This window comes from Macrotis lagotis, chromosome 1, assembly GCF_037893015.1.
Source record: "Macrotis lagotis isolate mMagLag1 chromosome 1, bilby.v1.9.chrom.fasta, whole genome shotgun sequence".
Taxonomy (NCBI): Eukaryota; Metazoa; Chordata; class Mammalia; order Peramelemorphia; family Peramelidae; genus Macrotis; species Macrotis lagotis.
Genome location: NC_133658.1, coordinates 282870737 through 282898642, shown reverse-complemented (window position 1 = coordinate 282898642; position 27906 = coordinate 282870737). Strand labels below are relative to the sequence as shown.

The 27906-nt window shown below is 40.3% G+C and overlaps 1 protein-coding gene across 1 annotated transcript in view; it reads right to left on the bottom strand.

Annotated features, from left to right (window-relative positions):
- Positions 1 to 27604, bottom strand: part of DIPK1B (divergent protein kinase domain 1B) — a 53019-nt gene extending 25415 nt beyond the window's left edge. The window contains exons 1-2 of the mRNA XM_074210723.1: positions 27498 to 27604; positions 20136 to 20270 (exon numbers count right to left, since the gene is read on the bottom strand). Coding sequence (XP_074066824.1) covers positions 20136 to 20270; positions 27498 to 27560 — 198 coding nt within the window. The 5' untranslated portion in view covers positions 27561 to 27604. The remainder of the gene's footprint in view (positions 1 to 20135; positions 20271 to 27497) is intronic.
- Between the last annotated feature and the right edge of the window lie 302 nt (positions 27605 to 27906).

The window sequence follows — 27906 nt, the reverse complement described above, 5'->3', positions numbered from 1 at the left end:
AAATGTAATTTATATGCAATAACTGGTCTGTATCCTGCTCTTCTCAGATCTTCAAGTCAGGTCAAAAAACATTTATACATCAAGTGCTTTCAATGTGTTGGAAACTATATTAAGCACTGGCATTGAAAAAAAAACAGAACAGAATCTTCTCAAGGAGCTGACATGCAAACAGCCATGTACAAATGAGATATATGCACAAATAATTTCAGAAAGAAGGTATTTTCAACTTGTAAGGTAGCTAGAGCAATGGATAGAGGGCTTCCTGAAATCGGGAAGACTTGAATTCAAATCAAGCCTTAGACACTTTTTAGCTATGTGAGGCTGGGAAATCATTTAACCTTTGTCTCAGTTTCCTCATTTGTAAAATGGAAATAATAGCACATAATTCAAAGAGTTGTTGTGAGGACCAAATGAGATAATAATTGTTAAATACTTAGCATACTGTATAGTAAGTACAATACTGTACAAAATGTTAGCTGATTTACTGTTGTTATTTATTGTTGTTAAAGAAATGAAACTTTAGCAAAGACTTGAAGTTAGTCAGGAATTGGAGACGAGGATAAAGAAAGTTTTAGGCAGGACGGACAGCTGGTAAGAATGCCTAAATGGGATGGGATGTCCTATGTGAGGAACAGAAAAGGAGACCAATGTCATTAAATCACAGACTCTGAAAGGGTGTGAAGTATAAGAAGGCTGGAAAGGCAGGAAGAGGCCAGGGTAGGAAGGGCATTCGAAAACAAATAGAATATTTGTAACTGATCTTGGAGCAAAAAGAAATCACTGGAGTTTGGCAATGAAGGCAAGAGGCATGATGGTGCTCAGACCCACATTTCAGGAAGACCAATTTGAAAGCTGAGGGGAGGATGAAGGGAATATAAAGTCATAGACAAATCAGAGCTGCAGATAAGATATGCCTCTCACTTCCAGAAGACTTGGAACAGGCTATTGTAATAGTCCAGATAGAAGATGAGGACTGTTGCAGGGACAAGGGTAATAAAGGACCTATAAAGAGGGCGGCTAGGTGGTGCAGTGGATAGAGCACTGACCTTGGAATCAGGAGTACCTGAGTTCAAATCCAGACTCAGACACTTAATAATTACCTATCCATGTGGCCTTGGGCAAGCCACTTAACCCCATTGCCTTGCAAAAATATAATAATAATAATAACAATAATAATAATAGTAATAATAATAGTAATAAATAATAAAAAGAAATATTCAAAGAAAGTCCACAGGACTTGGCAACTGATTGCATATAGTAAGAGAGGGGGTTAGGAGGATGGTGATGAAAGAAAAAGATGAATCAAAGATGACAGGTTTTATACCTGGATGGAAGTGCTCTCAACAGAAAGAGGAAGTCAGGAGGAGGGAGAGGGTGAAATAATCAATTGTATTTTGGACATGTTAACTTGAAGTCATTTAGGAAACATCCAGGGTAGCTAGGTGGTGTAGTGGATGGAGCACTGGCCTTGGAGTCATAAGGTTGGGAGTTCAAATACTGCCTCAGACACTTGACTATTATCAGCTGTGTAACCTTGGATGTGTCACTTAACCCTTATTGTCTCTTATCCAGTGTCATCTCCAGTCATCCTGATTCATATTTGACCACTGGACCCAGATGGCTCTGGAGGAGAAAGTGAGGCTGATGACTTAGCAAAGCACTCCCTTACTCAAATCCAATTAACGTACTTCTTCAAAATGAAAGACAAACATTATTAGGAGACATTCACTTGGAGAGGCCCAATAGTGGAAGATGTGAGACTGAGAATCATCTGCCTAAAGATAATAATGGAATACCCAGAAGTAATAAAATCACCAAGTAAATGAATTATAAAGGGAGAAAAGAAGAGAATCCAGGACAGAACCCTGGGGGGGACATCCACAGTTAGCAGGTATGACCTAGATGAAGATCCAGCAGAGACTGAGAAGGAGTGGTCAGACATAAAGGAGGAGAACCAAGAAAGATTTCCTAATACACCTTGTTTTACTAAACTTACTTTGACAAGGTCTCTCTCAAATCTCTCTTTTTTTTTAGATTTTTCAAGGCAATGGGGTTAAGTGGCTTGCCCAAGGCCACACAGCTAGGTAATTATTAAGTGTCTGAGGTTGGATTTGAACCCAGGTACTGCTGACTCCAAGGCCGGTGCTCTATTCACTGCACCACCTAGCCGACCCTAAATCTCTTTTTCTTTATTCCTATACTATCACCCCACTTCAGGCCCTCTTCAACAATCACCTACAAATAGTCTTCTCATTGATCTCCCTATTTCCAGTCTCTCCCTTTTCCAATTCATTACTACAAAGCTGCTAAATAGAAATGCCTAGAACATAGGTCTGACTACGTCCTTTTGTGCTTAAGAGGTTTCCTATTGCCTCTAGGATAAAATGAAAATTCTTCTGCTTGCCATTTTAAATCCCTTAAAATCTTACTCTAACTTGCCTTCCTAGATTCATTTCACATTACTGGGCTCCCCTTGAACTCTATATACCAACCAAAATGACCCACTTGCCAGAGCCTCTGGGCTACATGCCACCTTCCATCTCCTTGTCTTTGTATAGGCTGTCTTCATGCTTGGAATGCTTTCTCAGTTCACTTTGATTTCTTGGCAGGATTGTATACAGCTTTAAGGTTTGTAAAGGCCTTTAGAAATACCTGATTTTATCCTCACAAAAACCTTGTGAGGTAGGTACTATTATTATCTCAGTTTTACAGATGAGGAAACTGAGCCTGAAAGAAGTTAAGTGATTTGATTGATCCAAGGTCATACAGCTAGTGAATGTCTGAGACATGTTTTGAACTGACTTGAAGTCCCACACCCTATCTACTGATGCTATGGAAAGACAGACACATTAATGCACTGTTTATTGATGGAGCACTAACTTGTTCCTGTCTTTCTGGAAATCAACATAAAATGAATCTAGAAAAGTTATAAACTCTTACCCAGAAATCTCACAACTTGAAATATACTACAAGGTCTAAGATAGAAAGAACAGGTTTGTATATGCCAAAATATTCATAACATTTGTTGAGGCAGCAAATAATTGGAAACAAAGTGGTTCACTGTCAAAGAGTGACCACATAATCTTGAGGCTATGTGAAAGTAATGGCATACTATTGTATCATAAGGAATTAAGCAATGTATTCAGAGAAATATGGGAACGTCTTTACTGACTTAGGGAGAACAAAGAAAGCAAAAATAGGAGAACAATCTGTATAACTACAACAATGTGAATGAAAACAACCAGAACTGAACATTCAAGGCAACGTCCAATACTGGTTCTAGAGAACAGATGATCAAATAATTTCCTCTTACTGGGAGATTATAGAAGCTGAGTGTCACATATGATCCCTATATAAATTGTTCCAACAAGGTATCAATAAAATTCAAGATAAAATCAGGGATTGGGCTCCCATTTTTTTTTTTTTTAGGTTTTTGCAAGGCAAAATTAAGTGGCTTGCCCAAGACCACACAGCTAGATAATTATTAAGTGTCTGAGTCTGGATTTGAATTCAGGTACTCCTAACTCCAGGGACAGTGCTCTATCCACTGTGCCACCTAGCCACCCCAGGGCTCCCATTTCTAAAGTATGTTCCAGTTTCAATTCCTGTGGCAACATAATTGCTTATGATAAAAAGGAAAATCAGAGAAAATAAATAGTAAACAACCTAACTTTATGCAAACCCAAGGATTCTAGGACTGGCAAGAGCAGCCACTGATGCAGCTACAAAGGTGATACTGATCCTCTTGGCAGAATTCTTAAACATCATATTATAAAGCCAACTTGTCCTCTCATTATGAAGACCAGCGGGAGGTCCAGAAAAGGTGTTGTTATTCAAAGCAAAAGTTCCAAATTGCAAGAGTAACTCCTGCTAACATAATTATTCAGCAACACTCCCAAAGGCCTAACTATCCTATGCTAGAGAATGAAAATTACTTGAAATCAAAGCCCAGGTCTCAGCTTTGCTCTGAACCCCTGATGCCTGGTCCAACCTCTCTGGAGACAGAAATAGTTAAAATGAAGAGGACTGGATCACTCCTTACAATGAAAGCTCTGACACCTGAAAGGGCCAAGACTAGACAGAATCTGAACTAAATAATTCATTTGTCTTTGGATTTCTTTCAGCATTTGGACAACACTGGTAATATACAGTCATAAAAAAGCCAGAGTTGCTGATAAGATATGCCTGTCATTCATGAAGGCAGCAATAATCAATTTGGAGCATTTAATTCCAGGGATAAGGCAGGCTTGAGCACCACACACACACACACACACACACACACACACACACACACACACACACACAGAGACACAAAAAACCTTTCTCCTCCAATTCTTACGTATCAGGATTTTATCTTAATTAGAATAAAGAAACCTAATAGGAATACCCTAGCACATTTCATTAGTCTTTGTACCTAAGAATTTTTTTAAGGAAGATATTTGTTTGCCTCAATCAAAATTCATCAAACTAAATAAATCGAAATAACTAAACAATTGTTTTTTTCTAAATTAACAAAAGAATTTAGCTTAAAAATTAGACACAAAAAAAGTATTTTTTCCCTAATATTATGGTATCTAGACATGGCAGACATGCTCTATACATGTGCTTTTAACAAAACTTCCAGCCTCTAGTAAATTCATTTATATTACCTTGACACTCAATAGAGGGTATTTTTTTCCATTAGTCTTACTCTTGGACTTACTTTAAAACCTTTTTTTTTTTTTAGATTTTTCCAGGCAATGGGGTTAAGTGTACTCCTGACTCCAAGGCCAGTGCTCTATTCACTGTACCACCTAGCCACCCCCTTAGTTTAAAATCTTTGATAAATAACCCCAAATAAGATGTATACATAGCTATTTTAATTCTTGTGGGAGGAGAAACTTTATAAATCAACCTAATCCCCCTCACTTAGAGAAAAGAAAGCATGTTTAGAAAAGTAGATTAGCAAAATTTCAATTCATATCTAAAAAATAATTACTTTTTAATTTTCTTTTCTGTCTTAAATTATAGCTGCTTTAAGAAAGAGAAAGAAGGGGGCGGCTAGGTGGCATAGTGGATAAAGCACCGGCCTTGGAGTCAGGAGTACATAGGTTCAAATCTGGTCTCAGACACTTAATAATTACCTAGCTGTGTGGCCTTGGGCAAGCCACTTAACCCCCATTTGCCCTGCAAAAACCTAAAAAAGAAAAAGAGAAAAAAGAGCAGCTAGATGGCCCAGTGGATAAAGCACTGACCCTGGAGTCAAGAAGACCTAAATTTAACTGTGTGACCTTGGGCAAGTCACTTGAATTTTTTATAAATTTTATAAATGATAGTAGTTTCTAATTTTTTGGCATATGTTATAATGTCCTTCTTGAAACTAAGTTCTTTGAGCTTATCCTTGTATCTGCTGTGGAGTTATTAAACCTGTTATTTTATTTTTTAAGTACCATCAGCATTAAGTAAAACTTTATGAGAGCTGCTAGATGGCGCAGTGGATAGAGCACCGGCTCTGGAGTCAGGAGTACCTGAGTTCAAATCCAGTCTCAGACACTTAATAATTGCCTAGCTGTGTGGCCTTGGGCAAGCCACTTAACCCCATTTGCCTTACAAAAAAAACAACCCAAAAGTTTATTAGATCTTGTTTTCCTAAGTGACCATAGAACAGCAAAGTCAAGAATCAAAATGGCAGGTGCCATAGAGCAAGAAAAATAAAAAGTAAGCAGTCAGAAATCAAGTGATAATCTTATTGCCTAAGCCTTGGACAACTTAGCTCTAAAGGTCTTTTTTCTCCAGTTGTTAGTCTCTTCCTCACTCCTCAAGTTACTCTGTATTTATCTATTTTTGTACAAATATCCCCTCCAGTAGAATGTAAGTTCCTTGAGGTCATGGACTATTTTGTTTCTGCCTTGGAGTTCCCAGCACCTAGCACTGAATCCAACATATACATAGCAGGTGCTTAATAGCTGCTTGTTGAATGGGATTTCTATTTCCAAAAACTTACCAGAATACAAAAGCATTTCAAATGACTTTAATAACAGTAGCAGACATTCACTTCTGGAAGCTTGCTATCCATCTAGACAATGCTGAACCAAGGAGAAATCAATCTCTCCTGTTTCCTTCCAAAAACATAAGGTCAAGAGCTGGACCTGCCTAATAAATACAAATACGAACAGGCAGAAAGGTGGGAGAAAGGCTAAGAGCCCCTTCCATGAAGTTTTGGCCCCACTAAGTTGACCATTCAGGTTAAAAATGATTGTGTAGTGAAGCATTTGGGATTCCTAAAATAGGTCATCTTTCCTGATGCAGCAAGTAAGATGGCTAAGCAAGCTCAAAAGAGTAGTAAAAGAACACTATAGGACATTCAGATAAGAACTACAAAAACTTGGTTTACTGTAGTGTGGTCCTAGTGAAAATAAAGACAGAGGTTCTATTCTCAGATAAATCAATGAACTCATACAATTTTCTATCACAGACTGCAGCCCAGCCCAGGTATATGTAGTCTATGTCACAAAAATAAGCCATCTGGTCCTCAACAGACTGGGCTAGAGAGTGCAGAATGGTTGAAATCATAACTCAGAAGTCTATGACCAAGTGGGAAATACAGATGCATAATCAGACACATTTAATGCTATTAATATAGTCCTCAATAAGGACCTTAACTTTGGAGATGCCACACTTCCCCTTAGCTCACACAAAAATCTACATTTCCACACTAATATATTGTTGGTGGAGCTATGAACTCATCCAACCTTTCTGGAGAGCAATTTGGAATTATGCCCTAAGGGCAACAAAAATGTGTATACCCTTTGAGCTAGCAATACCACTACTGGGTCTACACCCTGAAGAGATCATGAAAAAGGATAAAAATATTACCTGTATAAAAATATTCACAGCAGCCCTGTTTGTAGTGGCAAAGAACTGGAAATTGAGTGAATGTCCATTAATTTGGGAATGGCTGGACAAATTATGGTAAATGTATGTCATGAAACATTATTGTTCTATTGGAAACCAGGAGGGATGGGAATTCAGGGAAGCCTGTAAAGATTTGCATGAACTGATGCTGAACCAGAAGAACATTGTACACCCTAATAGCAACATGGGGGGTGATGATCAACCTTACTGGACTTGCTCATTCCATCAGTGCAACAATCAGGAACAATTTGGGGCTATCAGCAATGGATAATGCCATCTGTATCCAGAGAAAGAATTCTGGAGTTTAAACAAAGACCAAAGAACTTTAATTTTAAAAAAAATTCATTATCTTAATATGTAATTTTGCTATCTCTTACACTTTGTTTTTTTTCCTTAAGGATATGATTTCTCTCTCATCACATTCAACTTAGATCAATGTTATTCTTTGGAAACAATATAAAGACTTAACAGACTGCTTTCTGTGGGGGGTGGGGAAAAGGAAGCTAATTTAGGGGGGAAATTGTAAAATTCAAAATAAATAAATAATTAAAAAAATCTCCATTTCTAGGGAAGGAAAAGTTCCATTATTCATTTAGCCCCACACCCAGCACTTAGGTTCAAGTATTTCTATTTCTGTATTTCTTTTTTTCTTTTTTTTTATTTCTGTATTTCTGTTGTCTAGGAGAAGCAAGGTGGTGTAGTAGATAGACAACTCGGTCCAGGATCACCTGAGTTCTAATCTGGCCCCAGATGTAACACTTAACTAGCTATGTGACCTTGTGCAAGTTACGTAACCCTGACTGCCTCACATACAAAGCCACTCCAGTCAATCTGATTCATATCTGGCCACTGAACACAGCTGGCTCCAGAGGGGAAAGTGAGCTTAGTGATACAGTACAGCATCCCCTCATTCAAATCCAATTCATGTGCATATCATGGCATCATTTCTATGATGTCATGGTCTTCTTCAAGAACGAAAGACAAACATAACTTCTTTTGCTTTTAGGACCTGGTGTTGAGTAGCAGTAGGACTTAGGGTCAGGATTTGTCTGGGAGTCAGAAAGATCTAAAAAGCTGTGCAAAAGCCAATAAGCCACTTAACTAGCTGGTGCCCAATCAACTCTCTGAGATCCTAAGTTACAGAAGGGTGGACAAGCTAGATCAACTGGAGATTGTTTCCATATTGATAATTCCCTCCATTAATGAAATCATATATCTATATTCCACATAACCCTCCCCCCCCAAAAGAAAACTCTAACAAAAATGAAACCTAATGTTAAATAAAGTTTTCTGAATACTTAGGATATAAAATACTGCAGGAATAAATACAATTTGAATATTATGAGGAACATATATATCATTTCTGACATGCTTCTAGGATGTTATTCTCCTGACATCGATAATAACTCTGAGGTTAAAAATAAAATGCTATTTCTTCAGTGGTCAGTCCCAGGGGAAGTGGAATTTATCTCCCCAATCTATTTGTTGCTCTTTTGCTTCTTGAGTACTAAGAAGAAAGAAAGAAAGAAAGAAAGAAAGAAAGAAAGAAAGAAAGAAAGAAAGAAAGAAAGAAAGGAGGGAGGGAGGGAGGGAGGGAGGGAAGGAAGGAAGGAAAGAAAGAAGGAAGAAAAAAGAAAAGTGTTTTGCTTGAAATCAAAAAGACTTAAAATATCAACTTAAATATCAATAGGCTATGCAATCATAAACAAATCATTGGTAGGAAGGAGGGAGGATTTGATGTTCCCAACTGCAAATTTAGGAGTGTTGAAGAATGAGGAAATTGAGGAAATTATTTCTTCTTTTCTCTACATCACATTAAAGAGAAGGCTGAAGGGGAGTAACCTGAGTTCTTAAAAGGAAGTGGGCTATACAAATGTAGCAGATATACATGAATGCAAACTCTACTTTCTTGCAGGTTATAAATGAAAGCAATATTGGTTCTCATATCCAGCAAACTGACAAAGATGACAAAATATGGGAATGGTTAGGGTTAGAAAGGTATTCTAAAACAGGGGTGCTTATACACTGTTGGTAGAACTGTAAACTAGCACTATCACACTATCATTTGGGAAAGTTATTCTAATTTATGAGAAAGGATTCAAATGTTCCTGCCCAAAGAGCCTACTGATAGGACAATAATAAGAAGAAAATTCAAAACATTATCAGTAGCACGTACATTAAAATATTTATAGCTGCCCCTTTTGTAGTAACAAAGAGCCAAAAATAAAATGAGATTGAAGAATGGCTAAATAAATTGTGGTACATGACTATAATAGAATATTATTGTGCTATAAGGAACAATGAATATGAGGAAGACTGAGAAGCATATAAACTGAAGTAAAGAGAACCAGGAAAAAATATTCACAATGACTACAATGGTGTAAATGGAAACAATAAAACAATGGAAACGGAACATTGAACTTATTAAAGCCAACCTTGGTGAACCACAAAACAGGTATGAAAATATATGTCCCTCTTTTCTTTGCAGAGACAGGTCATTATGATTGGGAAATACTGCATATGATCTTGAACTTGGCTAAACATTATATTCCTTAGTTTTGCTAAACTTTTTCTTTTTCTCATATGAGAATGCTCTTTGGGAGGGGGGAAGGAGGAAATAGTGAGAAATAACCAAAATAATTTTCCATTAAAAATACTTAAAAAATCTTACTTCCCCCCAAATCCCCAATGATCTAAAAGTTAGAAAATCTGGGTTTTAGTTCCAGTTCTGCTACTAATAAAGCTGTGTGACCTTTGATAAGTCAGTGCACTGGGCTTGTTCTCATCAGTAAATGAAGAGACTGGACTGTGATCAAATGGGAGAGAGGAGTGGTGGTGAAAGAAGAGTTTCTCCATGAAGATCTCTGTGACCCAGTGACACTGGCCTCCTGGCTGTTTCTTGAACAAGACATTTGATCTCTAGACTCTGAGCATTTTCTCTCACTGTCTTTCATGTCAGATATGATTTCCCTTCTCATCTCTGCCACTTCCTTCAAGGCCCAGATGAAATCTCATCCTCTACAAGAAGGTTTTTCTGATACCCCTTAATCTGGTTCCTTCTACTGAGTTTTGCCAATTTATCATATAGGGACAATTGAGAGTCATATCATATTACATATAATATGACATAATTGTATCATATATAACTCAACTATTCTCTATTCAAATTATGGCAAGAAATACAGATTAGATGAAAGCATAAATTTCTAAGCATATGATATATATTATATATTCAAATGTATAGCATTTAATTGTTTGCTATTTGTCTTCTTTGTTATACAATGAGCTCCTTGAGAGAAGGAATCATATTTTTTTGTCTTCCTTTGTATTCTCTAGAACCTAGCACAGTGTCTGACATATAAAAGGTACTACTTCAATTTTCCACTAACTGACTGCATAAGAAAAAGAGAAGCTGGACATTATAGGCATTGGTTTATAAAGCAAGCTAATTGATGAGAAGACAGTGGTGTTTGCCCTTCTATTGACAAGGGAAGACAGAGAGAATTTAAGAGAACAAGAACAGTCTCTTGATGCTCTTTAACAAGGTGTTCCTATTCTGGCTACTCATTCTCCACCTACACTTAGTATTGGTTGGCTGCTAAGATAGTCATATTTCGCCAAGGTAGGTTGGTGAATTCTGTGGAGATAAGTCCCATTAAAATAGCCTGAAATCAGGATTTTAATGTAGTTTTTGCCCCTACAGGCAGGAGACTCTTTCTTCTTCATGGCCCAACTTTATGCTGACACTTCTCCATTCCCTCTTATACAAGGACTAGGAGTCCCTTCAGCAAGCATCATCAGAAGATCCCTACAAGGTGAGGCAGTGATATCTGCAGTAAAGCAGCTCCCTAGATTCATTCAGGTCTCCTGGGGGTCTCATCTTATTGCCTCTCAGTTAGAAGCTTCTTATCTGTGAAATGGTTTCTGATCCCATCTTGGTTTCTCTCTTCTGCTTATTTTTCTGTTAGTATTTTTAGTTTCTATGGGCCTCTTTCAGACTAAGTAAATGAGTCTTTCTCTCTTTATCTTGTAAAACTGTCTTATCCTGGGCTAGCTTCTACCACCCTTCCTTGAGTTTGTCTCTCCCCTTCAGTTAAAAGGAAAAGAGAAAAAATGGTTTTCCATTACCAAAGGGGAGCTGCTGGAGAACAGTGCCATTCTCATCTGGAGCCAATCATTTTCCATTCTAAATTGGCCCTATTCAAATTGTTACAAGAGAGATGTTGGTTAGACAAATGTATAATCTAAGTTTTTTAAAAAAATTAAAGTGGCTCAGCTGGGTGGGGCTATATATGACTTGGCCTAAGATCATGAAATTTATCCCAATATGGACACTGTTTTTCTGCTTCAGTGCCATAGTCTGCCCTCCACAACCATGACTGTCCATTACACAAGTGCAGGCTGTCGCTCAGAAGGGGAACCAAGTGAAAGAGGATGACTAGCTCAGTGCAACTCAACCCCATTAAATTGTTCATCCTAATGATGGGTTAGGGAACATTGACAGAGATTGTCTAGCCTCAGCCCAGAATCCCTTGGGTAGCTCCCAATTCAAACGGCAGAACTGGGATTCTTCATATAATCCCGGAATCAGTTTCTTAGAGTTGCTTTTCCTCAACCATTCTAAGAATTCAGGGTTGATGGATACCTAAGCTTGGCTCTTTTGGTTTGTAGTTCTCATCCCCTAGAGGTCTACTTCTGGGCTTTAACAATTGCCCAGTATCATTGCTGAGCAAGACAGTTAGATGGTGACACTATAGAATAAGGAGATACAGTGTTGGTCATAGGCTCCACTGAAGCATGCAACCAAAGCACATTCCAAGGAGGAGAAGGGAGTACGCTCAGGTTCATAATTGGTATAGATCAGAAGCATAGCTAGAAGGGAACGTGGAAATTAACTGGTCCAATCTCTTCATTTTAAGATGAGGAAACTGAGGCCCAAAGAGGTTAGATGACTTGCCCAAAATTGCAAAAAGTTAAATGGCATAATCAAGATTCAAATTCAGGTCCTGTGACTCCATGTCTTTCATTTTTTTACAAATCATGTTACAAATATATCCCATTATTATCTCAATATTATTTAGATCAGAAAATATGTAAAAACCCCTAAAAACATACTACCCTTCTGTGACCATTTCCACCCCCCCCCCAAGTTAGAGACAAAGGAAGAAACTATTAACAGTAATTAAATCAAGGTGTAGAAACTTCTGGCAAAGGAAAGCCCCCTGATCTTTGTCTTTCCCTACCTCCCCCCCTTCTTCCCCTCCCCCCACTACCCATCTCCTTGGCCTGTGTTGAAACTCTTGAACATACAGAGGAGAGGGAGGTCTGAATTGTGATGCAGAAGAAAAAAGAAACAAGTGTGTTCTTTTTTTTCCCATTGGGTGAAAGTCATTCATTATTTAAAGCATGCATTAGGTGAATTCTTCAATGAACATCAGCAGTTGCTATGACAGTATTTTCTAGAACTGAAATATCATGTTCCAAACACCAGAACTTAAGGAAAGAGGAAGGGAAGAAATAAATCAAGAGAGAGAGCCAAGCCTTCAGCTGCTCTAACAAAGAAGAAGGTAGCTAGGGAATGGACCTCAGCTTCAGAGCTAGGTCCTGGTTAGGCTCACTGATGTAACCTTAAACCCTTTGAATTAGTCCATCAGTGCCTCAAAGGAAAGTTAAGTTGTAGCTAAATTAAATTATCTAGGAAGCAGATTTCATCCTTCACTCATTCTAGGGGATTCCCCCACCACCACCCAAGGACAAACTTCCATGAAGCCCCTACTAACAACTGCCAACAAAACACTATACCATTTTACCCTTAGGACACAAATCAAAATGAATGAAAAAATTAGGCATTACATCAAAGTCTCATAAATTTAATTCACATATTCTCCCACTGACTGTCAATTGTACTTAGTAAAACTAGTCCAGGGAAGGTAAGTAATGCAATGGATAAAAGCACTGGGCTTCAAATCAGGAAGTTCAAATGAATTCAAATCTGACTTCAGACACTTATTAGTTATGTGATCCTGAGCAAGTCACTTAACCTTGTTTGCCTCAGTTTCCTCATTTGTAAAATGAGCTGAAGAAGGAAATGGCAAACCATTTCAGTATCTCTTCCAAATCATTCTAGGCTTCATGATTTAATTTGTATGGGTCCTCTTCATTGTATAGATCATAATGACTAAATCACAGTAACTTCACATAGTAAACTCCAGTGACTAAATAAATATTTATGTCTTCAGAAATTGTTAGGTCATAAGGATAATATATTGATGTTTGAGATTTGGCATATGTTATCTAAAGTCTGGCCTAGTCAGTCATTCAATGTCCAGAGATTCTCCTACTCTGGGACTTAGGATACTAGTCCTTCACCTGTATTTTTGAACCAGCTCAGTGTGACATAGCCATAAACTAAATACATGCCTTCTGCTTCCAGTCATGTCAATCCCTCAGTATCATGAGGGCAGTGATTTGGTCTCTCTTGTTATTGCTAAGAGTGCCGTGAAGGCCTGGAACAGTGAGCCAATGGGGTCAGCAGAACCAAACACCCTGGATCTAAAACTACATCAATGGAGGCTCTTCACTGAATTGCTGACTTGCCAAATGACACTTGGGCAAAAGGAAACTAAGCTGCTTTGATATTTTCCCATAGTGCCATAAATTCTTCTGTGTTTACAGAAACTATGATTCACAATACAGTTTTCTGGCATTGATATGGAATATGCAGGAAACCTCTTTGGAGACTTCATCTATGCCAGCCAGCATAGTCAATAGTCTGGCCAGGGACTAAGAAAATGAGTGTGTTTAACTTTCATGGAAGAAAGTCCCTACTACCTTGGTATGAATGGCACGGAAACACCCATAGGAGAGGGGGGGAAGGTTTTCATCTTCCATAGTCAACCAACTTAAGTGGCTTTTTATTGGGTCTAGAACAAAACACAAACTAATTTGTTTAGCTTCTAATGCCTTTACACCTTACCTTAATACCCTAATTTATCCTTCCAACTTCTCTGGTTCATACTTTCAGTCTAGTCAAACTGACTTTTCCTCTGTTTCTTACCACTATTATCTCACATTTCCATAGCTCAGCACTGGACATTGTCCATGCCAATAATGTGCTCCTTCCTCATCACTGTCTCTTTGTTTAATTCCCTTAGATGCTGTTCAAATATCATTTCTGCATGAAATCTTTTCTGTTTGCCTCAACTTCTGGTACCTTCCCTCTCAAACTATCTTGTATTTAACAGCTTTGGTTTTCTATTTATTAACTGTATTCTACAAATGTTTCCATATGTACTTCATTTCTCCTTTATTAGAATATCAACTTGTTATGGGAAAAGATTGTTTCTTTTCTCTCTCTCTCTCTCTCTCTCTCTCTCTCTCTCTCTCTCTCTCTCTCCCCTTTTTTTTGCATTTGTATCTTCTTTACTTTGCAGTATGATTTGATGTAGCTTTCCCTGGATCCCTTCTTTTTCAGTAAGAAAACTCACTTGGCACTTGGCACTGTCTTAATCAAGTCAGGGGAAGTGAAAGGCTTGGAAGTCAAGGAGATTTGAATTCAAATTCAACTTCAGACACACAGCTATATGACCCTGGACAAATCACTTAACCTGTTGGTCTCAGTTACTTCAACTATAAAAGGGAGATAACAGCACCTATTTCCCAAAGTTGTTAAAATGATCAAAGCACAGTGTCTGGCACATATAAAGTTATGCAAATGTTAATTATCATCAACATTAAATCAGGCTAAGTCAGAAGAGAGATGGGACAAAAAAGCCAGGGCCAGAGACAAGCTGGAGTCATGATAAAGGCACATTGACCCAAATTTTATATATGCTGAATAAAGCACAGGCAGAGACAGATACAGGTCTTACAGCTGGAGAAATGTCAGTGCAGGTAGGGCAGAAGTGAGAAGGATGTGGAGGTGATGATATCCCCCCATGCCAGGGGCTTTCACTCTCTTTCCAGGGCACTGGGTTCTACAGCAAACAGCCAGAAATTTTTTAGCTTCTGGCTTCAGAATCTGGCTCACTGGCAGCTGTCAAGTCAACGAGCATTTATTAAGCAATTATGACTTGCCAGGCACTAAGATAGAATGAAAGTAAAAAAACAGTCTCTGCCCTCGGGGAACTCACAACCTAATTGGGGAGAGACACCATGAAAACATCTATAAATTAACAAGAATGTTTTGAAGAGGGCAGCTAGATGTATGCACCTGGAGTTAGGAGGTCCTGAGTTCAAATCGGCCTCAGACACTTAATAACTGCCTAGCTGTGTCAGAATTTGAAATCATATCTTCCTGACTCCTGATCCCAAGTTTTATCCATTGCACCCCCTAGCTTCCCCATATTAAAATGCAAGTCACTTAACCCCATTGCCTTAAATAAATAAAATTTTAAAGAAGAATGCATTGAAGATAATACCAGATATAAGTCACTAGCATTAAGGGGGAATGGGAAAAGTTTCTGATAGAAGATAGGATTTTAGCTGAGGCTTCAAGGAAGCCAGGAAAACTGGGGAAGAAATACGGAGAGAGGGAATTCCAAGCAAGAACAGTCAATTCCAGTGAAAATGCCTGGTGCTAGGAGATGGAATAAGAAGACCAAAGTCATTGAATCATAGATTGGGGGGGGGGGGCAGGGAGATTGGAAGAGAATAAAGTATAAAATGAAATAATAAAAGCTAATATTTATTAAAAATACTATTTCATCTTGTCCTCCCAACAGCCCTGAGAAGTAAGGGACTATTAACATTCCCATTTTTACAACTGAGGAAACTGAGGCAAGGGATTAGATGGTTTACCCTGGGGTCACAGAGATAGCAAATATCTGAAGCTGAATTTGAACCTAGATCTTCCTGACTGTGTTACCAGCATACTCTCCTGGCAGGAAATCTGTGTTACTAGACTTAAAGGAGAGTAATAAGAATACTTGTCTAAGTTTTGTACCTAGTCCTGCAGAGCCTGCAAAGATTAGCATTTCCTGTAGAGCACACTTTCTGGGAGCCAGTTGAGACTGGCCCAGGGAAAGCATCTGCCAAGGGAGTCATGGTACTTCAGGTTGTGTCCCCAGCTATGGGGATGTACTGCAGAAATAGTACCCACAGCTTGCTCTTCCAGAAATGGTTCAAATTTTAAAAAGCCTTTTCTTCCCCACATTTCACTTGAGGAAGCTGAGGTCTGGAGAGGTTAAATTACTTTCCTATGATCACAAAGTTAGAAAATGTTCCTTATTCCATGCTGCCTCTATAAATTATCAACACCTCATCAGCTGGTCCTCCTTATGATCACTAGCATGCATTTGCAAGATGGCTCTCCAAAATTAGGATTCAGCTTGTGGCAAGGGAACAGAGCAAAACTCTGATTTTACAAATTTATAAATATAATCAATTTTATAAATATAAGTATATTATATATGAGCTTGGTGATATAGGGATCAGACATTTGTCTTATTCACTGAACTAACTGGGCAATAATTCATAGGCAGCCATTTCTAAATTTGAAAGCAATTATGACACTAAATTCAATCACCCAAAAACCTTTTATTGAAGATTTTCTGTGTCAGCCACTGTGTTAGGTGATGGAGATACAAAGACAAGGACAAGAATTCTTCTTCTCAAAGGGCATATATTCTAAGAAGGGAAAGAGCATGAATATAAATAGGCATATATACAAGATTCAGGATGGGAAGTAACTGTAGGGGAGAAGGCTTTAGCAGTTGAGGAATGGTAGTGATTAAGCTGGGTCTTGAAAGAAGTCAGGGATCAGCATTCAGTAATAATTAAACCTGTCTCCTAGCTTCCCTGGCTTCCTTCGAGTCCCTACTAAAATCCCTGCTTTGACAGGAAGCCTTTCCCAATCCCCCTTAATTTTAGTGCCTTCCCCTCTACGTATTAATTCCTATTTATCCTTTTTATAGCTTGTTTATAACTAGTTGTTAATATAGTGTCTCCCATAGCTCTTCAAGGAACAGAACTGTTTTTTGCTTTTCTTTGTATCCTCAGCACTAAGCACACTGCCTGATACGCAGTAGGTACTTATTAAATGTTTATTGACTGACAAATTAAATGGGAAAAAAAGCTTCACTTTTATTTTCTTTCCTTTCCCTTAATCAACCCCTCTTTATTTTAAAAGAGGACTGTTTGCCCAGCTGAGACTGAGAACTCTGATAACCAGATGACAGATTCTGACATTTTCTCAAATCTGCTCAGCCTCCCTCCCTTCCTCCTCTTTCCTTGTCTTCTTCCACCATCCGTCTCATACTCTCCTCCACCTCTCCTCCTCTCTTCTCTCCTCTGGTGTCCTTGATCTAACTCAGGTTCTCATAAGATTGCAGACAAGTGAAAATGAGTATCTATGGGATTCCTGTGGTCAAATCCTCACCTTCTCTAAGGGCTTTCTGACCTTCCTCAGAAAAGCTGTATTTTGGCATTTTGACACCTGCATTGCCTTCCCACACATACCCCATGATCCAATACTTCAAGGTATTCATAGTGACTTTTCTCATCAGATTATGACCCCCACAGAGATTTCTGTGGTGCTCATGGTTGCTGGAAGCAAGCAGAGAGTGAAGGGGGTTGGAGAAGCAGCAGAAAATCCTCAGCTTGTGCTTGATACTTCACATTCCTGCCCAGCTTTCTTTGTGCTAACTATGCCATGTAAAATCCCTGATTTTCCACTAATTACAGCAATGGAGTGAATGCTAAGTAGGTTTTTCTTAAGCAGGTAGGAAGTCTGCAGTGCTGAGGGGGGGATGGAAAGAGCTGGTTAGCATCTGGGTTGGAAGATTTTTTTTAAGTGTTCTCTGTAATTATGTCTATTAATAAACACCAAAAAAACTTGCAGTAAGCATGTGCCTCAGCCTAGCACTGCTCTGTGTTCCTTTTCTGGACCCACTGACATCAGATGACTTTGCTCCAGCCCCACATCCCACACCCTCACTGCCCCAATCATAGAGCTACCCATTTAAATCTCTTACACCATAAATTTCCCTCCCCAATCTTAACCTCCCTCACTTTTCCAGGTCTGGACAAGACTAAAGGCAGATTCTAGAAACTAGAGTTCCTTTGGACCAGGGCAAAGGCAAAGTCCTGAAATTTCTTCTCTTCTTTATGTGGGTGGTAGAGTTTCAGGAGGGTGATGCTAAACAGGGCTTCATTAATTAGGTGATGGAAGCTGGTTTTGTCAAGAGCCTGGCACTTGGGGAACCCTCTTTACAATGTAATTTCCATTAACATCCAGCAAGAGGCAGCTAAGTAAATGGAACAGTTGACCTGGAGACTGGAAGACCTTAGTTCAAATTTGACTTTAGACACTTACTGGCAGTGTTAACCTAATTGAATCATTTCACTTCTGTTCACCTCAGTTTCTTCAACTGTAAGAAGGGATTAATAACAATATCTACCTCACTGGGCTATCATGAGGATTAAATTAGACATGGTAGGCTTTATATAAATGTTTATTTCCTTTCTCAGTGGTTGACCTGGTTCACTCTGGGGAGAAGAAAGGCAGGATGAAAAACTTCAATTTCAGGACATAGAACTTGGAAGCTGATGTGAAACTGGAGGCAGGGGTGGAGATTAGGGACAACATTGGGGTATTAGGGCTTCATAGCAAAGACAAGCAGAATCCCTAAGTATTCAGCCTCAGAGGTCTTTGAGTTTAGACTGTATCTGAACAAGCACATCCCTAACATATGGTTCTTTTACATCTCTGGATGTCCCAGGGACTGGGAAAAAACACAGGCGACTGGTGCTCCAGAGGTTTCAGCAGGATGCCTTCCTAAGTGAAAGTTGTAGACTGCTGTGGGGAACAACTTGTTATTTGAATTTAATTAAGAATTGTATCCTTTTTAATCTTATCACAAATAATGTTTTTATTGTATTTTATGGTCCACAATTGCCTTATTACTTTCTTTATTTTTTTTTTTTTTGGCAAGGCAGATGGGGTTAAGTGGCTTGCCCAAGGCTACACAACTAAATAATTATTAAGTGTCTGAGGCCGGATTTGAACTCAGGTACTCCTGACTCCAGGGCCAGTGCTCTATCCACTTTGCCACCTAGCCACCCCTTACCCTATTACTTTCTAATGCCAAACCTGAATCACTGGATTGGCTGGTGGTAGGCTGACCCTCAGCCCTGAGTATGGTTACCTAACCTCTCAATGCCCCAGGTGACTAACCAAAAGGATCAATGGTAGACAAGTTGCTTATCTGTTTTAGTACAGAAAGTTGCCTCCCTGTGAGTTGCCTTAACCAATAAAATCCTAGGTCTAGGAAAAACAAACAAACCTTTTACTATCTTGTAGCTCATATCTTTCCAACTGGACCCCAAGAATATCATGCAATAGTCAAATTCCATATTAAAAAAATAAATAAATAAATAAATTTCATGGTAAAATCCAAGTATGTTCTATCTACAGCATGATCTGTTCTGGGTCTGCTTTTTAGCAATCATTGCTTCTCTTTTAAATCTTCAGAAACTATCCTTTAAACAATATCTACTAGAATTTTACCAGAAATTAAAATCAAACCCACTGGCCTAGAGGTTGAAGAATCCAGTGTCTCTGTCTCTGTGTGTCTCCATTTTTGTCTCTGTCTCTTGTCTTCCCTCTCCTTTCCTCTCCTACCCACCCCATTCTTTCTCTCTGTTCTGTGCCTCCAGACATGAAGCATTATCCTCTTAATCTGCCTTGAGCCAATCCTGATAGCATTCAATTCCTTCCTGTCCCCCTCTCTCCCTATATGCTATTCACTGATTCATTTGCTTCCCCAGATAAGGTGCTTCCATTGACTGAAGACTTGAAAAATCAATCTCATAGAATATGAGAATTTGGAGATACCTAAAAAGTGCCTTAGTTAGCCTTTTCATTTGAAGTGAGGAAATCAGTATCTAGAGATCAATTTAACTTCTTGTGTGCAAAAGATTATGTAGTCAAATGATGACAAAACCATCAAGAGGACCCTGCTCAGTGTTTTTATCTCAAACCATTATGGTCATAGATCATAGCACCTGCCTATAAACCAAATAAAATGATATTTAGATCACAAATTAAATAGATTAATATTTTTATCACAGTTCCATTCTCTGTAGAGAACTTCATCTTCTCTTTCCTTGTCCCCCCAACACACACACATGCGTGCACACACACACACACACATACACACACACACACACACACACACACACACACACACACACACGTAAGCTTAGTAGAATTGCAAAGATTGGTTGAAAGCAGAACTTACAATGATCATTTGACAGACATGCCCTCGGCAAAGTTCTGAGTATGAAGAGTAATGCATGTATACCACCCAGCTGCCTACAAAGATGCCCAGCCATGCCAGGAAGAGGTACTTCACCTTGATGCCAGGTAGACGATTCTGTAAAAAGAAAAAAATGGCATTTTTACTAGACAAAATCAAATTCAATTCTTTATTATATAGATATGGATTGTTTCTACCTTACATAGAATCACGGACAAGTTCTCCTCCCTCACAAACTCCCAGATAGCTACCCATCTGGGAATGCCCATCAGGGAAATATCTCTAATGTGCTGAACTTCTCTTATTAGAGAAATTTTTGCTTTTGGGGGGAGAGAAATATTGGCTTGTCTTTGATGGACAAGAAAAAGAAGCTTGTCATTTGGAATCATCTTCAGGTCCTCCCTACTGAAGTAACTAGGGCAAATTGAGCTTCCCAGCAGCCTTTTCCCTGTATAAAAGTAGTGGGTATTCATTTACTAAACTCCCTCCTTCCATCCCAATACATGAGGCCTGAGGGAATTATATCATGACCCAACTGGAAGCTAATTCCATCTCTGTATACAAATTAGTGCATGCCATTGTGGGTCAGCCTTATCCCAGAAACTGTGTCCTAGACTGATGCCTGCCAAAGGGAGAATTGAATTACACATAGGGCTTGTCAAATGGAAAAGCCTCAGACTTTCTTAGACTAAAAAAAACTTCAAAGTCCCAAAGAAAAACTACCTCTGTTCTCCTGGCAGCACCTGACCAAAGTATCATGTTCTGATGATGCATGGAGTCTGAACTTCCCCTGAGAGGACTAGGGAACATCAGCTCCTTGACCTACCTGTTCTGATAAACACAGAACTTGACTTCCCTGCCAGTCATACATTTGATCTCCAAATCCTAAAGATGTCTAAATGATAGGAGCAGGTGGAAGAAATACAGTAGAATTATATCACTCAAAGCATAGCCCACCCTTGACTGCAATGTTCTCCAAATCAGTTTGGGGAAGGCAGTATGAGTTGATGGATAGCACGGAGTGATCTGAAACCTGGCTTTTGATTTAATTTCCTCTCATTAGGCACTGTAGTCAAAACTATTTCCTCTTTCTTGCCTACCTGGTCAAGGCAAAATGAGATAGCTGGGGGGGGGGGGAATCTGACTTCAAGGGGAGGCTAGGTGGATAGAGCACCAGCCCTGGAGTCAGAAGTATCTGAGTTCAAATCGAGCCTTAGACACTTAATAATTATTACCTAGCTGTGTGGCCTTGGGCAAGCCACTTAACCCCACTGCCTTGCAAACCTCCCCCCCCCAAAAAAAAATCTGACTTCAAGCCTTATATGACTTACACAAATCCCTTAACCTCTGCTGTCTAATGGGAAAATTGAATCACTGCCTTCACCTCCCCTTCTTTTTGGGATGCTGAATCATCCATGCTAGAAGTTGAAATTCAACATCTATGGGATGTAGGAGATTGTAGATACAGGATGTGTGTGCCAGGAGCTCTGAGGAAAAGGTACTAGGTAAATCCCTAGCTGTATTATTTTCAGTTTCAGAAAGGATGTTAGCAGTCAAACCTACCCACCCCCTCAGCACAGGCAAAGATGTATGTACATAACAAAAGCAGTATTTGCCTCCAGCAGGCAACAGCAAAGGGTGACCTGTACTGAGCAGTTATTTTGAGGATTCTCAGAATGCTACTAGAAATCAGTACCATAGCCCCACTATCTCTATGAACAGTTTCCCCATGATTCTGTCCTCCCCAAAACAGAAATGCAAGAAATAAAGAGGCTTGGGGATTTAGAAACACGTGTGTATGTGTGTGTGTGTGTGTGTGTGTGTGTGTGTGTGGCACTTGACTTCCAATTGGTTAAACACAATGAACTGATAAGAGTGGAGCAGGGAGCTGAGTTCCCACAGTTTCATTATGTCTAAAAACCTTGAATGTTGCTTTTATTTATATTTTCTATTCAGTATCATGCTGGTAAATGTTTAACAACTGGCTCTGGATGCGGAGAGGATTGTACACCTAATAAACTTTTTAAAAAATCTCTCTCTTTTTATTTATTTAAGGCAAGGGAGTTAAGTGACTTGCCCCAGGTCACACAGCTAGGCAATTATTAAGTGTCTTTGGCCAGATTTGAACTCAGGTCCTCCTGACTCCAGGACTGGTTGTCTAACCACTATACCACCTAGCTGCCCCCAACACACTTTTAAATTTAATCTATATTATTAACATTTTCATCACTTTCTTAAATCTAAATCATCAACAAACCAATAAATCAAGTCTCGATTTGTAACATTTGTCTATTTTCACAGTGTAAATGCTTACATTGAAAATTTAATAATCAGCTTTCAAAAACCTCTACAAACTACCTACAGCATACCTTTCTCACCATGTAGGGGATGGGATTTTCTGTCAAGGATCAAGGCCCATTAATTACTTCAGAAGAAAAAGATGTAGCAGTTTCCAAGTCCCCAAAGTATTTATTTCCTCTTTGAGTGCCTTCCCACTGAGGGATAGATACAATTTATCCATTATATATCTTATTTGCATTTTATCTCCTTATTACACTATGATTCCTTAAAAACAGGGTCTGTTTTTGTCTTTCTTTGCATATTCAGTAACAAAGTGCTTGGCAGATAATAGATACTAAATAATAGGTGACTTAAATTTTCTGAAATTTTCTGTCAATGTAGGTGAAAGGAGGAAAAAGCCCTTGACTGGTAAGAAAAGACACAGAGTTTAGTCTTGACTTAGGTCCTTGAAGAAGTCATTTTCATCTTTGAGTCTCAGTTTTCCTGATTTCAAAATGAGGGAATTGGATTCAATTAACTAACACTATATAACTCATAGTTGGTTAGTGTCCCTTTGCACAAATGCTCTGTCTGTGAAGTTAAATGAATCCTAGGAAATAACTGCAGGAAGTAGAAGGGAAGCATGTCTTAATAAGGATTTTATGTGGAAGAGAAAGGGTTTCTTTTATTTCTGCTGTTTTTAGTGATTCTTCCTAAGGTCAGCATCCAGGAAAAATGGACCACTATGCAAGCTGCATCTTGACAAAGAGATTAATATCCCGGGTTAAAGAGAAACTATTGCAGGTAGATGATTGACATTAAAGTGTCCAAGCCTTTAGGGGCCTAGGATAATATTCTTTATTCTCCAATCTCTCTAAAATGAGCCCAAAACTGTGAATCCATAGACTAGGCAAATACCTATTAAACAGAATGAGGGCATTTAAGGAACTGACCAAAGAGAACTAAGGTTGTTGTGAACAATGCCAAAGAAGAACATGATATAAGGCAAAGAATGAGGAGTGGCTAATAATCTAGAGGAGAGAAAAGCCAGGCATTTCATTAGAGAGCAGGCTTTCTTCCAAGGAAAATGGCAAGAACCCCAGTGCTTCTGAGATTTAAAACTAGACAGACTAGGGCCAGGAAGAAAACCCATCCTTTATCAGAAACTCAACACAGGTTAGATCTGCACTCTTCTCCTAGGTGTGCAGAGAGAGAGACCTGGAATTCAGACCTTGATAGTGATCAGAATTCCAAAGGAAATGAGGGAAATTTAGTATTTGTGACTTGTAGCTTCTTCAATGGCACATCTGGCTGTTCTGAGGGTTTGAGCTTATACCTCTTGCCTCTGTTATGGAGTGACTTAGCACTAGGTAAGTGCTCAGTTTGCAGCCAGCCATAAAGGAGCATTTGTAACTGGGTAAAGGGATGGGGGTGGGGGAGTGTGGCTGTTTTCTCATACTATCATACTTCATTTATTTCCTGGCAGTTGGTCTCTTCTCTATCTCTTGCCACAGCTCTACTCCACCTGTCAGGCTAAGCCCAAACCTGTCTGCCTTCTCAGTTTTGAAAACATGTCTGACCATGGGAAGGGGTGGGAGGTTGGGTGCTGCCCAGTCTGATGTGTATGTATTTTCCTTATCTGCATGTTTTCCCTGGTGGACAAGTAGCTCTAGCTGACTCTCTTGTATCTTCAAGGTCTCTTCCTGACAGCTTGCCTTCAGTCTTTCCTTATGGAGGCAAAGACTGAGTTCATTAAGCCTATTCTAGCTTCTGTCGACTTGCCCAGCTCCTCCTCCTCCCTTAGACTTACTATTACTGAGGTGACACTAACTTGGGAACACACGACTGTTATCTCACCCAAGTGGCTCTGGAAACCATTGTCCAAAGGGCAGAAAATTAGATTTTGACTCCTCAAAGGTCATTGCTTTATTGGTAGCCTGGGGCTATGAAGATTCATATCCAGTATATACAGCTTCCCTCCCAGTGAATAAGATTGATCGATTAGGTCCTCAGAGCAACACAAACAGAACTCCGTTCTTGCTGCTGCCTCACCAACTGGGATGAGACCAGAGGTGGAAATACTGAAGAGAAAATGAAGCACACCAACCCACATGCCAAGAGAGCTCCCCTCTATGCCATTCAGGCTGCACAGTTGGCAACTCAGAAATCAAAGGAATCGGAAATGAACTATTGAAATTGCCTCACTGTCTCTCTCTCTGGGCCTGGAAGCTGTTAAATTCTCCATCTGTCCAAGTAAATCTCCTAGTGCTTACTCAGGCCTAGACACAGCACGGGGTCTTTAAATGCCCATCAGCATCAGTACCCTCTTCACCCTCTTTGACCTACAGAAGTTTCATCTGCTCTTAAAACCTGGAGCTAGACTAGGTTTTGGTTGCTGCTCTAAGTATGTATGAAACGTTCCTATACTTCTAGTCTTTTTACATGTTATTCCCCTTTACCAGCTCTACAGATCAGTGACTATAATGGTCTTCTCATTGCTCTTTACACATACCAATTCATCTCTCTACTCAGTCCCTTTGCATTCAACTGTCTATGCTCTGGCCTGCCTCTGCCTCCTCATGTCCAATTCTTAGAATCCCTGGCTTTCTTCAAGACTCTAATACTATTCTCTGTAGTTGACCTTTCCAGGTCCCCACAGCTTTCTTCCCCTCTAAAGTGACCTTCCACAGACTCTGTATATGTCTGACTCTTTGGGATACCATTTTAGGGGTTTCTTGACAAAGACAATAAAATGGTTTGTCATTTCCTTCTCCAGTTACAAATGAGGAAACTGAAGCAAACTGGATTAAGTGACTTGCCCAGGGTTACACAACTATTCAGTCAGGTCTCTCTTGACTCCAGGCTGGCACTCTATCCATTGTGCTACCTAGTTTGTCAGGTACCTTGTGTAGACCCAGTTGTGCACATTGGAATATGAGCCCCTTGGGAGCAGGAGGCTGTTTTTAATGCTTTTTTTCCCTTCTCATCTTCAGTGTTCAGCACAATATCTGAGACATAGTGGGGCTTATTGATTCAGCAAAGATGTGCACATGTCATTTTTTTTTAGTGGACAACCTTCAAAGATACAGAGGTACAAAATGAGGCAATGAGGCATTGCACGTGACTAATATGAAACATTGTGCTTGTCTGCATATTTGATACAAGTCTTGATTTTTCTTTTCTTTCAGTTAGGGTGATGGGAGAGATAGGAAAGGTCCTCCCTCCAAAAAAGAAAAAAAGAAAAAAGGAGAAAGAAAATAGAAGGAAAGCCACAAGGAATCACTAACAAAGCAGGACAGCTTGGAAGTTATATACTGAATTCATTATATACTTGAAAGAAAGGCAAGTTCTACATAATAGAGATTTACTGTTTCATGTTTATAAGCCCCTCCTGCTTCTATACCACAGGGGATATGAGAATGCACATTTTATTTGATGTTAACTATTCCCAATAAAAAAATAAATTTAAAAATTTAAAAACCTTCAAATATATCTACTCACTTCTCAGTACATGGGGGTCTAGAGCATGTTTTCCCTGGTGGGCCCCTGGATCCCACCATACCTCTGTCCTCTTCTCTAACAGGAGAAGCAGAAAGAATGTGTATGCCAGGAAGCCTTGCCTGTTACTTGTCAGAACCATTCTGGCACTGGGTACTTCCATGGATTAAGGATTAAGACTTTCAATTAGGCAGGAAACAAGATTGATCTTTATCTTTAAACAAACAAAGAAACAAGTCCCAAGGTATAATTTGTTTTTAACTTTCATTTTTTTAAATGAATTCCAAAATCTGTCTCTCTCTTCAATCCCTTTCCCCCACCTGCTGAGAAGGGAAGCAATATATCAGTTATATTTGTGATATCTTATAAAACATCTTAATCTTTATCAGTGCAAAAGATCTATGTACCAATTCCCTCTCCCAAACCTGCGTGGATGGATTGATTATTGGCTATTTAGTTATCATAAAGATTCAGACTAAAAAAAAAAAACAATAAAGTCTTAACTTCTTTTTGTGGGAAAACACAAAATGTCAGAAAATATTTGTTCTCTCTCATTATGTATTCTGCTTATTTAAAAGTATGAAGTCCCCCTCTGAAACACACAATTCACCTCTCTGTCAGACTTAGGGTAAGGGAGAGATCCTTCCTCAATTTCTGTACTTTACATACTCCACCATTATTTTCCCAAATCATTGCCTTTCTTTTCTTCTTCACCCATCAACATAGACTTAAACTCAGCCTTTAGAAGCAAATGTGGCCAAATGAAAGCTGTTATTTTTCTGTTCCTTCCCCACTTTCCTCTAGAGAGTCTGTTCTTTCAATGTCACAAGTTAAGCCAGAAGGAAAGGAAGAATTAAAGCTTCCAGTTGTGCATCGCATTTGCCTGTACTAAGGGTCCATGCTACAGTCTGGATAAAAGGGAAGGCAGGAGAGCAAATACAGGAGACGCAGGGTGCATCTCTCTTGAAAATCAAGAAGATTCTAGTTTGCCAATAAATAGCTGTGCCCTTTCCCCAGCCTGGGAAAGGCACCCGACCTGGCAGAAGGCAGCATTCCCATCCTGGCCTGAGGTTATCTTTCCCATCGGCTCTTTGTATCCAGAATCTAGCTCCTAGTTGAGGGACAGCAGGAGAACACTATTCTGCGTGATGTGATGGCTCGCTCTCCTCACTCCTCGGTCTGGGGAAGAAGCATGGCTGGGGTGGGGTGGGGCGGCCTGGCAAAGCTACCCAGCTTGGAAGAAGGCAGGGGGTCTGAACATTTAGCCATGGGTGGGGAGTGGAGCAGAAGGGAACGAGAACAAATAACTTTGTCGGTGCCCAGTCTGCCGGGTGACTGGCAGCCTGGGGGAGGGGCTGGGTGGGTTGGGGAGGTGGAGGGCCAAGGCCGTCAAAGGGCTGACGGACGGCCTTCCCTCTGCACGGGGTCCACGCCATCGGATGCCTCCGGGGAGTGACGGGAAAGAAGGCATCCGAGGGCCCTTCTTGGCGGTGGCGACCCTTCCCCTCTGCCCAGACCCGACCCCCCGGCTCCCCTCCCCCCCAAACTTCCGGCCCCCGGCCTTACCTGCAAGCCCTTGGTCAGCGGGCAGAAGAGCACCAGGTGCACCAGGCGCCGCAGCCTCCTCATCCTGGCAGGGGCGGGGCGCCACCCGGCGGCGGGGGCAGAGACGGGGCAGCAGAGGGCAGGCCCGGGGCGGCGGGGGCAGAGGCGGCAGCAGAGGGCAGGCCCGGGGCGGCGGGGGCAGAGGCGGCAGCAGAGGGCAGGCCCGGGGCGGCGGGGGGCTGCGCCCCGGCCGCCCTCGCTCCGCGGAGCCCCGCTCGGGCCGCTGCCTTCAGCCCCGCCTGGGGCCCGCACCCCCGGGCCGGCGGCGCCCCCGCTCGCTCTCCATCGCGGCCGCGGCGGGCACCCAGCAGGGGCGGGCCGGGGCAGGGGGCGCCCGGGCGGCCGGCCGTGCAGCTCCGCGGGCCGGGGC